Consider the following 12,794-nt stretch of genomic DNA (forward strand, 5'->3'; position numbering starts at 1 on the left):
TGGTTCAACTATACGATTGAACGATGAGACGCCTATACCAACAAGTCCAACAATAAAGCGTGGACGCATGATATTATTGCCCACTCCCTCTCACCCTTGGCATCCAGGGAACTTGCTGCAGTAGATAAAGATATACTCGTAACAAGCAATATAACAGCAATTCTGTATTATCATAATGCATACGTGTGTCAGATATAAGAGAACACATGTACGCACAATACAAAATAACAATGATGAGAAAAATGTTTAAATGTGTGGGTGCGTAATTGCAGATAGCGCGTATGCACGCATATCGTGTCATTGATCCCCTGCTGCTGCATACATGTACACAATCAGATCGGAATAATTGAATACAAAAATAAATTTACACTGTTCCGATCGATTTCTAAGATTATTAATTGCCCGTGTTACGGCGTGAAAATTATACGTTGTACGCAGGCATCATCGGCCTGTAGTTTCGTCGTTTTTTGTACCTGCCTATGTTAAAATCGGGGGCGCGGAAGCACAAAAAAGGCTTCTGAAAACGAGTTTTCTGTTTCTGATGTTTAGCTGCGTGCACAGGCATGTGCGTGGACCGTCCGCGATCTGCATTAGGGTGTATTGGTTTCGGAATATGAGGCTGATGAGGCACAGCGCATGGCCAGGCTTTGTCACGAGGCAGGTGCGCAGGTGCGCATCTGGTGGCTCCCCGTCGCGGCAGGTGAACACCGAACGTATCCCCCTCGGTTCCCCTCGGTTACCTTCGGCTATCCGACTCGTCATTCCATTGTTTTCTCGAGAGTTTGTGTGTACGATTCGTGGAGTTCGTACCGTTCGTACAGGGCTGCAGGTTCGTGGTGTTGGAGCGGGGTTCGGGCCAGCCGGGAGTATCGTTGATCCACAAGTGTCATAAAACTGATTAGCGAATCAATGGAGTAAAATAAGACTGAAACGGAGCGTGGTATAGGTGTCGATGTGTCGTCCGTGTCCAGTGAGGTTATTGGCAGCAATATTAGCAGCGTGATTACATCAACACAATCGCGTGCAACAATAGAGGTGAAATTATGCCACCCTCGTCACACTCGAATTGGACGAAACCGCTGCTGAAGGGTGGACAGATGATGCAGATGCAGGTAAAACGGGCCGCCGGATCGACGACCCAGAATGGTGCTTCCGGAGATCACGCTCCCCTTGATCGAAGAATTAAAGTTGTTCTCGTCGGCGACGGTGCCGTGGGGAAAACTAGCCTCGTAGTTTCATATTCGACTAATGGTTTCCCCGGCGAATACGTTCCCACGGCCTTCGATAATTACAACGGTAAGCCTTGCCACTCTCAGCTTACTTATCGCTCGTAACTGCTGTACGATTTAATTCTGTTTTTTTCACATTTTTGCAAAATTTACATCTTTCACTAATCCTCCACGATCATTCTGTCAAATATTTGTCGAGCAAGTTAATTTTAGCCTCACGTTATAAGCACGGTAATCAGGTACGTTTATATTTATATTCTCCTTTTTTATTGCGTGCAAATCTCGATTCAAACATTGTCTGAACCTTGTCTTTTTTAAATTATTCTGCTCTTTACTTGTGTCATATAACGTTTCGAGGTAAGAAAAAAATTATCTTAAATATCAAATCATTTCGTATCAGCAGCTATCGTTGATCATTTCTTTTTCTTCCTTACATTCAATCTGCTGCTAACTTGAATAGCAGGGAAGAGTTAGGGAACTTGACCAAAAAATTGAAGTTTAACGTACCTTAAAATAAGTGCTGAACTGTTAGAATATTTTTGCTACAAGCACATGCTCCAATATTATCAACATTATATTTCAGTCAAGAAGATGATGCATTTGTTTCGATGCACAGTTTTATATTGAACTTGGATATCATCGCAAAAGTTTAATTTGAAATGTATCAATTTATTTCATATGCCATCAATTAACTTTATCACGATTTTCAAAGTGAAGAAAATCTTTTAATTGAATAATCTGTACATACTTGACAATTTTGAGAGAAACATTTTTTGAACACGCTTTCATATTTGAACAAATGTGGTTCAAGTTTCGTCATAGTTGAGACCGTATTGATCGATAGTAAAAAATAAGGAAAATTATTGACATTTTTTATTACCGAATGAACATGATATATACATTGCTGTTTCACTTTATAATATAATGTGATAGCAATTAAAAGCCATGTGAGTTGTAAAGATGGTGCTTGTGTGGCAGTATTTACAGCATTTTGATTAATGATTGCTAAGCTTGTATACAGTCATAAAACTTCAAACGTTGGGTACAAAAATTTTATGATTTAAACTTTTGATCACCCTAAAATAACACAGTGAATATTGGGATCTGATAGCCATGCGCAGTTAAGTAATGTGTGACAAGTATGTAAAAACATAATTCGAACAATTAAAATTTTCAATTTGACTCTCTACTTAATTCAACAAGTATTTTGTCACTGTTTATTCTACGATATCTTGTCGATTGGTTTTCAGCTGTTTCACTGGCTATGAGCGACAAAAATTATTACTTGCTCGGCTTAGAAGTTAAAGCTTCTTGACTTTGTACAAATACATGTATTTCTATATTTTTAGTTGTTGTCAATGTCGATGGACAGCCTGTGAACGTTCAGCTATGTGATACAGCAGGACAAGACGACTTCGACCCTCTGCGATCGCTATGCTATCCAGAGACGGATGTATTTCTAGTTTGCTTCAGCGTCGTAAACCCATCGTCTTATCATAGCGTTGCAACTAGATGGGCTGAAGAAGTCCGTAAGAATTGTCCTAACGCTCCAGTTATTTTGGTGAGTTACTTCACTTAAAGCTTTTTGAAATGCTTATTTTTCAAGAATTATATTGACGTTGAATTTTATCCCTTTCATATTTTCAAACGGAATCGCAATACCGAATTTCGCTGACATTTTATACTAATCCTAAGTGAAAAAAGAATACAAAGCAAAAACCGTACTTGGAAATTATTCATGCATGTGAAATACCGAAGGATATGGTTATTTTAATTAATGAAGAGGTCAAGTAATAGAGTAAATAAATTAAAAGTTATTTAGTGTTTTTCGCGTATGAATGAGATGACTGTTCTGTGTTGTAAAACTTGTAATCTTTTGTGAAGATTACATTATATTTTGATTAGGAAATAACCTACTGATAGCGTGACAAAGAAAACTTGGACAAATACATACTCAACTATCTCATTAACAGCGGCAAATAGTAATTATCTCTGAAACGGAGGTTTTACTTGTAAAATTGTAAGTTTGAAATGTCTGAACTATTCATTACATAAAAAATAGTTGCAGCAGAATCTGTATACCTTTTCAAATTTATGAATTGAGCTTTAGCATTAATAATAGTAAATCAGGTTTTGTAATTAATATCTTTGTCTGGAAACTTTGGTTCTTCATCAAATGCCATCACATAATTTGAAATGTACCTTCATTTGAATGCCACCTTTCTGTATAGTCCGATTATTCTGAAGAGTTGATAACCCACCATGTTACCTCGCTGATATTAAATCAGTCGATAGGAAATGTGATGTTTGGCTGTGGGAGTATATCAGAATTAGATAAAACGTAATGTCTCAATCACTGACTAGAGAAATCTACGCAATACATTTTCACGTAATAGCTTTCAATACTGGATGTATACCTACTGTGATTACATTGACATAATTTGATTGAAATATAAGTTGCTCAAAACGGGATGGCAAATCGAGTAGATTAATAATTCAATTTCTGCTTCAGTCATGATAAACAGTGTACTTATTGAAGTTTGGAAAGCTTTACTTACATGTATGAATTTAATTAAATCACTTTGCAAAATTCTGACACACTTTTATATAATCGAAATTTAATATGTTAAGAATATTTCTCAAGAATGTACTTTCAAATATTTCAAAAATATTTCAATAATATCGAAATTACTAATGTTAAATGAGTGAACCATTTATTCAAAAAATTATTGTTTTGCATCTTTGGATTGGCTTTGACTAAAATGGTAAGCATTGGTCTGGAAATACTCGGAAGTCAGAGAAAGGTTCGGAAACTGAGAAGTAGTTAGGAAAAATTGGAAAAAGTCAGGAAACTTTTTAATTAGTTGGGGTATTTTCCGGTACTACAAAACGAGTTAGAAAACAAGCTTCCTTCATCAAGGGGCAAAATCTAATAATTACTTTCAAATGCTCAGTTCGATAATCATTGAATAGATCACGAACTTGTCCTTAAATACAGATCGGTTTGAAGATGCATTTACTAGATACTTGATTTGGTACTATTAATTTGAGTTTTAGCCAGGGAAAGCCGAGCATAATACAAGCAATTTCTTCGATCATTTTTAATAAGCACCCTAAATAAGTTGAGTTTTGGAAATTTGTGTACATTTTATTTAATTAGACTTTACTTAAAGTCATACACTCCTAAAAATGGGTGACTACATTAACCATAAGGAATTTCAACCTCATATTATTTCCATATCTTTCATGCAAAATCTAGTCAGCAACTATTCAAATTTCCAAGAAAATTTCAAATAAATTATTTAAACTGTCTTGACATATGAAAGTGATTCAATCGGTTCAAAGGATATTACGTACAGGGTGACCCAGAACTATCACCCCATAAGCCATCAATGTGTTCCTCGAGAAAATCTGCGACTGACACCTTTTTTACTTTTAATTTTGAAACTTGGTGTTTGCAACTCACACCAGTTCGAAATTGGCCAATCTAGTCGCATCTGCTGGCTCAGGACAGCTGCCAAGCGCAGGACAGTCAAATCCCGATCCAATGTAGATTCGACGGTCAAATGAAGATCAAGTGACGATCAAATGTAAATCGCAAATGACAAATTTCCCTTAAAAATAAAGAAATGTTTCAGTTGCGCGTTTTCAAAAGGAACAAATGGACAGTCTATGGAGCAATAGTCTTGGATCACCATGTACATTCAAAGACAAATAATTTCGCTTTGGACGAATGATGCCAGAATAATACCTCTATTTTCTTGGTGAATGTCACATCAAAAAGATGTTCAGTCTATTGAACACAAACAAATGCTAATTGTTGCTGAAGTATGTTTTCATCGACATTTGTTTTATATCATATTCTGTCTCATGGATATTACAATGATTATAATTCAGATCAATATGTTCAGCAATTGACAGTCTAACAGCTTAATAATTTTGTTTGTTTCAGGTGGGCACAAAAAGCGATTTAAGATCAGATGTTCAACTAATGTTACAATTAGCAAGATATGGACAGGGACCAATTACAGCAATCCAAGGTCATCAACTAGCCCAACGATTAGGTGCTGTGAGCTATGTTGAAACCTCAGCACTAACACAGCAGGAATTGAAGGAGGCCTTTGATCAAGCAATAGTTAGTGCACTGAGTACACGACGTGGTGGTGCCAATTTAGTCTACCGACGTAGAAAACCACCACCATTCTGGCGCAGATGGCTGTGTTGTTGGGAAAGACAGCGGTCTTCCGACGCGTAAAAATTTACATTTAGACTCTCTAGATTTTCACTGTGATCAACCGTGGCTGCCTTGCCGTCAGAATCGTTTTGTCTTCTTGAAATCTTTTATTGAAGTTTCGACATAGCTGAACAATTTCCAATGTATAATAGAATCAAAATATTGTTGAATAATGGGAACCATGTTGCAAAAGAAAACTCTTATGCAAAGTAGATGTAAAAACTGTATATCGAGGCAAGAAGGTTGTTTAGTTAACGAGGACGAAATGCAGCTTCAAATTTTTAGTGTTGTGAAAAAAAATAAACTTGTAACCTCAGTATCAGTTGATTCTGCATGGAATATTAAATTGTATATATAAAATTGAATGATTTCGAAGGTTAGTGATCATCGTGATATATAAATATCTAAATTATTACCAAGAAAGGTGGATATTAAAACTAGTACTGTGTTCAAATTACGCGTTAAAAACTATTCTATATTAAAAACTATTCCTTGGTTGTATTTTGCTTGTAGTTCTTGATGGTTGTCTTCCAGTACCCGGATTATTATAAATTATTAGCCTCTTATTTTTATTGAATTGTTTGTTTTTCGTGTAGGTGTAAGCATTAGAGAGGTTATTGCGTGATAAAATATGAACGTGCTGTTTGAAAGAATTATTAATCAATTTTCCTATCATTTGCTACTCGTGTTACATGATGCATGTCGATCATTTATTTACCTGCATTTTATTTTAAAATTCAGGCTATTGAATTCACTAACTATTCTTGATTTTCCGACTGTAAGTATACAATATGACTATTATTTATAAGTTAGATAGCTACTGCTGAACAAAATACAGGGTTGTTATATTGAACATGTTCATCAATTTTGACATTTGTAAAGTGAGTTGTTGCAAAAACTATGAGATATATGGTGTCAATTGATAGACGACATTGTGCAGATTCTGACGGTTGGGTTTAGGCCTCTCTTAACAATATTCCTGATGCCTGTACTGGCGTAATTTATTATTCTTGTATTACTTGTACTTTATGTATCCCCCTCCCCCCTTATTCTAGAGTATTGGCAACTCGCCGGTTGTGATTTATTTATGAATGATGCAGAGGCTATTCTTACTTCTATTGAAATAAATTCTAAAATATGTTACGTTTTTTTGACTACTGCATTATATTTAACAATGCAACGTAATTGTTATTAAATTGTAGTCACATGTTTTTCGATTACGAAGCGAGTATTTACAGTTTTTGGTTTATCTGCGCCTTTTGAATTTTTTTAATTCGTTTTTGCTAACCGAAAAATGTCAATAACCGGAATTCAATATGATAGATTACAAGATAGCCGTTTATTGACGCATAATGCCTAAAATGTCATGCAATCTTTCACAGGTATTTACACATAACTATAAAATTAAATACAGCAGTTTGGTACTGATGTATCAAATTGAACAAGACTATATGATTAAGACAGTAAACATACAAATGTTTCCAATTTTGCGATGGTCAACAAATTTTGTCTATGTGTGCATGAAATTCTATTCATGTGACTGTGACTATTGTTTTCGAAATTGCACCTTTGAGCATCTCTTTCTGTAGTATTATTAAGATTACCGATTAACTATGTGTATATTTATATATACATGTATAATACTATATCATATACATATATTATTCTTATTCTTTGATATTTAATGCTAGAAATTTTAGGAGTGTAAAATATTTAAGGGAAAAATTTCAGACTGAAGAGCTGTCACAATGAATAATGCATAATGTTTAATATTAGTATGTGTCTACTCTTGATAGTAAAGCACATGGTATTTTTATAAAACTCATTATTGTTCTTTATGCATACATGCAAAAGAAGTAACCAAATCCCTATTTCAAAAATCACCTAAATTACTAAAATTCTGCAGTTCCATTGCATCAAAACAGCAAAACCAACTAAAAATTAACTCGTTATAGAAATATCCTATGGAACTTTGCATATCGTTTGCTTGGTCGTTTTTTTCACTGTCGGAAAATACATCATTGAAGAATGCCAAGACCGGATAACTGTTAAATAAAAATTAATCAATCTATGCAAAATGCAATCAAATCACTTTCGCATTGAGCTGACTGTGTCATATCGAAACATATACTACACAGAAATTCTGTGTGACCCTAATTACGATTCGTGTACGAATAGCACATCTAGTTTCTCACATTTTCTGGCCTTTCATTTAATCCCCACTGTTTGACGGACTATGCAAGTCTGCTAAATCTATTCGACTACTGATGTAATGCAATTCTATTGAACATATGCGGTTTAATTTACGGATAAAAGTGGTGCTTTTACAGCAATATCCCGGTATGTATATCGAAATTTGGCTAGATATTAGTTCAGTTTTGTGTACTACACGCAATTTCCAATATTTCGTACGATTCAACCGCAGCAGTTTGCATTGCGAGGAATATCGATTCTATCTTTCAGCTGTTGCGTATCGAAGATTGCGCGTACTTGTCAGTTGACACCGTTGAAACATAGTGACACAATAGTGTCGTTTTTCTAACCTCCTTGACTGACGTTGCGAGAGATTTTTTATACTACGCCTGTTTCTCTCATGCTCTTTTTACCGCATAAACGAAATTGAGAGACCGCGAAGGCATGAAGACTGTAGTATCCGATCCTTGGACTAATCGCGAAAACTCATGTCCTCGGTTAGATTCAGAGGGGAATCATTTCGAAGATTGTTTTGTCGAGAATAGAACCGAACAGACTAAATTACCTGATTCGGAACAATATTTGCAAAGTCTCTGTAAGTTTGTATGGTTTATTTTTATTTTAGGCTGTCACAGGTCAATGTTTTGTGGCGCAATTTTTCTACCGTTATCTCTGATTCGTAATTTGATGGGTCTTCTTTACATTTGTTTCATTAGATTCAAAACTACGAGCTGTGCAGGGTGGATCCTCCAAGAAGGACCTTGTCAAATCTTTGACAGCTGTCAAAGAGGATTGTATCGCACGAATATTGACCGAAGGTTGTCAAGCTCAGACCGAGGAGGAATCTGAGCTTGCTGCTAATCCATTGGTACGACATATTGCTCCACATTTGCAGGTTAGTTACAAAGCTTATTGGCATTGAAAAGAGTAAAAATTGCATTGAGTAACGGTCGTTGAACTGAATATTCCGTTTTTAAATTGCACATTTTACACTTTTTCAGGCATTGACTGCGAGTGAATTGGTACAGCTACTGAAAGCAGACGTTCTTCAAACTGTAACGGATCAACAGCACGATCAAACGACTTCAGAATAAAGATTTATTATCATAAATAGACTTATCAACTTTCATCATGTCTGCGCCATTATTATCTGGTAAAGTTTTTCTCCTTGTTACTGGTGCCAGCCGGGGAATTGGTAAACAAATAACAGAGTCATTTGCTACCTTGCTGGGAAATGGATCTGTGGTATTATTAATTGCCAGAAATGAAAATGGCTTGAAAGAAACGGCGCAGAAGTTACCAAAAAGCCTAAGCGTTCATACAGCAAGTATGAATCTCAGTGTGGCAACGGCCGATGAATTAAAAGGTAAGTAATTGTAAAAAGAATCAGGGATGCATGGCCATTATAACCCCCCATCTACATCAGGGCCGGTTTTATTACTTGCAGATGTCGTTCGCAAAGCTTTGGGTTCTGAAGGTGCGACACAATTTGAGAAGGCTATAATTATTCATAACGCTGGATCACTCGGTGATGTTTCAAAGCCAACTAATGATATGAAAGATCTCACAACCTGGCGCAATTACTATGATCTTAATGTCTTTTCCCCGGCCATTTTAAATGGAGTGTTTATGGAATTCTTCAACAAAGATACAAAAGTTACAAGACTTGTTATAAATATTACATCTTTGTGTGGAATCCAACCGTCTAAATCATTGGCGTACTATTGTACTGGAAAAGCTGCAAGAGAGATGTTCTTTAAGGTATGTATTAGGATAAAATTGGTCGAGTACATAAACTATCATTTTGAAATATATATCATGCGCTAATCCATTGCAAATTCTTCCAGGTTTTTGCTCTTGAAAATCCTGAAGTAAATGTATTGAATTATTCACCAGGACCTGTCGAAACTGATATGCAACAAGTGCTACGGAAAAATCTGGGGGATGCAGACGGTAAAAAAATGTTCAATGATTTTAAAGCAAGCGGTTCAGTTTTGACGACAGAACAAACAGTAAATCGTCTTATAGAAATACTCAAGTTACAAAACTACAAGTCAGGTGATCATGTTGATTATTATGACAAGTAAGATTTGAAGCAGTAAGGTATGGGAATTATTTTACACCAGCTAAAATAACATTATGAAATTCATGAATCTGTGAAGAATAAATATACAGTGGAGCGTCAATATTATATTTCCCTACATATTCCCATCATACGCGTCACCAGGCTTCCCTTCAACACGCAATTGGAACAACTAACGTGCATGGCATTGCCATGGTAGGGCTCACTAGGGACGGCAGAGTCCTGTCACAGCCCTAACAGCAAGACTATGATGACGCTCCACTGTAAATGTAATAACAAACGGTTCACCTGGAATGAAATACAATGATTATTTGAATGAAAATGTGCTACACCAACTCTACACAATGTTCTCCAGTTCCATATATCTTGAAAGAATGTCGAATGAGGAGACAGTATTTTCCCACCAAAAAGCTAAACAATTTGATTTTAATGTGGATCTGATTTCACAGTAAGACATAATTTTTCTGATAGATAAATACCATCATTGCTGTGTCCGATACTGAAAAATAATTATAATAAATTGAATATTACTACACACCATATAATGGAAATTATTCTTAATGTCATTCTGTAAACGATGCATTACGTAAGATTATTTCATTTGGAATGCTAATTGAATGAATTTACTAATTCCCACTTTAATTGATAATCACAGTGTTATATACCGTCGGACTTCAATTCTACGGAGTTCGATTCTCCGGACTCTCTACCCGTATCGCAAGAGTTGAGGTAGGTGAGATCTATGAAAGGGGCATGTGGTAGCGCCAAGATTAGTTCTCTGGGAACCTCGATTCTCCGGAATTCGGTCCCAAGTTGTCCGTAGAATCGAGGCCTGACTGTAAGCCTATTTTTATTTACTCCTCGATTTCTGTGGAAGTTCAGGGTCTGGAGTTCAGGAGTGGTATTCAGAATCAATTACTAGTATTCAACCTTAGTGCCATTGTCGTACTTTGCTACCTTTGGGCTACCATGTATTTGATTTATTTTCGCCTGCAATGTTCATACCTTACTTGAATGTTACAGTTATTATTTCACTATTTATATTACACTATTACCAGAATTTATCCGATCTGTGAAAGCTGTTGTTTCTGCTATCACTGGAATACAACTAGGATAGAACGCGTTATTCTACTGCTTACAGGTTCACATAAATTAAAGAAGAAATAGAAAAGTTGGATTTATTTAATTCATTTTTATCCACTGTAAATTAACAAGTAAGTATTTGTTCCATGTTATAACTAACAGTTGTATTACACAGTGAAGTTTAAATGTGTCTTTCTCTGTGCCGAAGTACATATAAATTTAAAATTAGCGAGGAACCATCATTGAATGTACGTATACCTACCACAACTTTCTGTCACCTAATCCTTGACTATTATCTAACAGTTAGGTGTGATGACAATCTGTTAAGTGTCTGTTGATATGAGATCACCTCGACAAAGTCAAGCAAACCGCTCGAGAAACTCAGTGTGTTAACATAATCAATTTTACTTGAATCCATATAAATAGGCTTTAATTGTAGAAGTTACCAGAACACACCTTAAATATTGGTATAACATGTCTGCAGCCTACTTAAGTGGAAAAGTTTTTCTTCTCATTACCGGTGCTAGTCAAGGAATCGGAAGACAAATAGCACAGTCATTTGCCCCGTTATTAGGTAATGATTCTTTAGTGTTATTAATTGCCAGAAATGCCAGAGGGCTGCAAGAAACGGCCGATAAGCTACCAAGAGGCTTAAGTGTTCATACTGCAAGCGTTGATCTGAGTACTGCTACAGCACATGAGTTAAAAGGTAACTTACAACGTGGCGATAAGCAAAATATTTCACGAATCTTATCTTACGTTATGTTTTGTTTCAGATGTAATTAATAAAGTCTTAGGTGCTGCAGGTGCAATGCAGTTTGAAAAGGCTATCGTTGTCCATAATGCAGCATCTATTGGCGACCTTACGAAGTCAACTGTAGCTATGACTGACTTTAATATTTGGCAGGAATACTACGATCTTAATGTATTTTCTCCAGCAGTTTTGAATGGCGTCTTCATGGAAATATTCAATGATTACTCAAAAGTTCTTAGACTGGTAATAAATATCTCATCATACAGCGCTGTTCAACCTTACAAGTTCATGGGATATTACTGTTCGGGAAAAGCTGCACGGGAAATGTTTTTTAAGGTATGATATATGGCTTGACGATATTTTGATACATGCAACTTCATTATTTGAAATAAACATTTGAGACTGTGTATCATTTGCATAAAAATTCTTCTAGGTGTTTGCTGTCGAAAATCCGAATGTGAATGTACTGAACTATTCACCGGGACCCGTAGACACTGATATGCTACATGCAGTACATACATACACAAGCGAAGCTCAGGATGAGGATACCAAAAACTTGGTAAAAAATCGCCCTGTGTTAACCACGGAGCAAACAGTTATTCGTCTCTTGGAAGTACTCAAATTACAGAAGTACAAGTCTGGTAGCCACATTGATTACTATAACAACTAAAATTCCCAAAAAAGTTATGGCATGTATGTATAATTACTTTATTTGAATTCAAGAAGGAGTAAGAAAAAAAATTTCTCATTTTCTTGGACCATCCCCTTGACCATATTTTGCTTTCAAAAATGAAACCGTGTACACAGCAAGCAAAGGAACATATCTAAACAATCGCAAGCCTGATAATCATCTATCGATATAAGATATGTTGATGTCCGTGCACCAAGATAATGCCGAGGAAATAATTTCAAGTAAATTATAATACGGTTAATTCATGGTGAAGGGCAATTCTCAAGGATATCTCAAGGTGACATCGTGCGTTTCGTTAATTAAGCTCCGTAGGTTGACAAATTTGTGATGACCCATTCGCCTATCACAGGTCACCTTCCCCTCTTTTGGAATACTTGTGATTATGAATGAATCTTATATAATTAGTTGATAAGCCGACAAGTGCTGCAAATTTCTGCATCAGTACTGCATTCTTTTTACCGTGCACACGTTCGGAATAATTTTTTACACGGAAATTCCGCTTATAATATAATTTGTATCTATCTAAG

At 35.9% G+C, this 12,794-nt stretch overlaps 2 protein-coding genes across 4 annotated transcripts; both read left to right on the forward strand.

Moving 5' to 3' along the window:
* Positions 1-746: 746 nt before the first annotated feature.
* Positions 747-10,052, forward strand: LOC124180212 (ras-related C3 botulinum toxin substrate 1-like). Of its 3 annotated transcripts, XM_046565435.1 has the most exons (6): positions 747-1,296; positions 2,579-2,790; positions 5,182-7,803; positions 7,927-8,251; positions 8,373-8,551; positions 8,658-8,792. In XM_046565435.1, exons 1-3 carry the CDS (start codon positions 1,044-1,046, stop codon positions 5,482-5,484), a joined length of 768 nt encoding a protein of 255 aa, XP_046421391.1. In that variant the 5' UTR covers positions 747-1,043; the 3' UTR covers positions 5,485-7,803; positions 7,927-8,251; positions 8,373-8,551; positions 8,658-8,792. The 3 variants fall into 3 exon arrangements, with proteins under 3 accessions (XP_046421391.1, XP_046421390.1, XP_046421389.1); XM_046565434.1 differs by lacking the exons at positions 747-1,296; positions 2,579-2,790; positions 7,927-8,251 and adding exons at positions 9,104-9,417; positions 9,504-10,052 and having other exon boundaries at positions 7,672-7,803; positions 8,658-9,022; XM_046565433.1 differs by lacking the exons at positions 747-1,296; positions 2,579-2,790; positions 5,182-7,803 and adding exons at positions 9,104-9,417; positions 9,504-10,052 and having other exon boundaries at positions 7,934-8,251; positions 8,658-9,022.
* A 78-nt stretch (positions 10,053-10,130) lies between these two features.
* Positions 10,131-12,341, forward strand: LOC124180213 (sepiapterin reductase-like). Its single transcript, XM_046565436.1, has 3 exons — positions 10,131-11,531; positions 11,599-11,912; positions 12,010-12,341. The coding sequence occupies exons 1-3, from the start codon at positions 11,297-11,299 to the stop codon at positions 12,244-12,246; spliced, it is 786 nt and encodes a 261-aa protein (XP_046421392.1). The 5' UTR covers positions 10,131-11,296; the 3' UTR covers positions 12,247-12,341.
* Positions 12,342-12,794: the final 453 nt, after the last annotated feature.

Source organism: Neodiprion fabricii, chromosome 4, assembly GCF_021155785.1.
Source record: "Neodiprion fabricii isolate iyNeoFabr1 chromosome 4, iyNeoFabr1.1, whole genome shotgun sequence".
Lineage (NCBI taxonomy): Eukaryota > Metazoa > Arthropoda > Insecta > Hymenoptera > Diprionidae > Neodiprion > Neodiprion fabricii.

Coding starts and splice junctions, on each gene's coding strand:
- LOC124180212 (XM_046565434.1), top strand. CDS start 8,788: ATGTCTGCGCCATTATTATCTGGTAAAGTTTTTCTCCTTGTTACTGGT. Junction 9,023..9,103: donor AACGGCCGATGAATTAAAAG/GTAAGTAATTGT, acceptor TATTACTTGCAG/ATGTCGTTCGCAAAGCTTTG. Junction 9,418..9,503: donor CAAGAGAGATGTTCTTTAAG/GTATGTATTAGG, acceptor AAATTCTTCCAG/GTTTTTGCTCTTGAAAATCC.
- LOC124180213 (XM_046565436.1), top strand. CDS start 11,297: ATGTCTGCAGCCTACTTAAGTGGAAAAGTTTTTCTTCTCATTACCGGT. Junction 11,532..11,598: donor TACAGCACATGAGTTAAAAG/GTAACTTACAAC, acceptor GTTTTGTTTCAG/ATGTAATTAATAAAGTCTTA. Junction 11,913..12,009: donor CACGGGAAATGTTTTTTAAG/GTATGATATATG, acceptor AAATTCTTCTAG/GTGTTTGCTGTCGAAAATCC.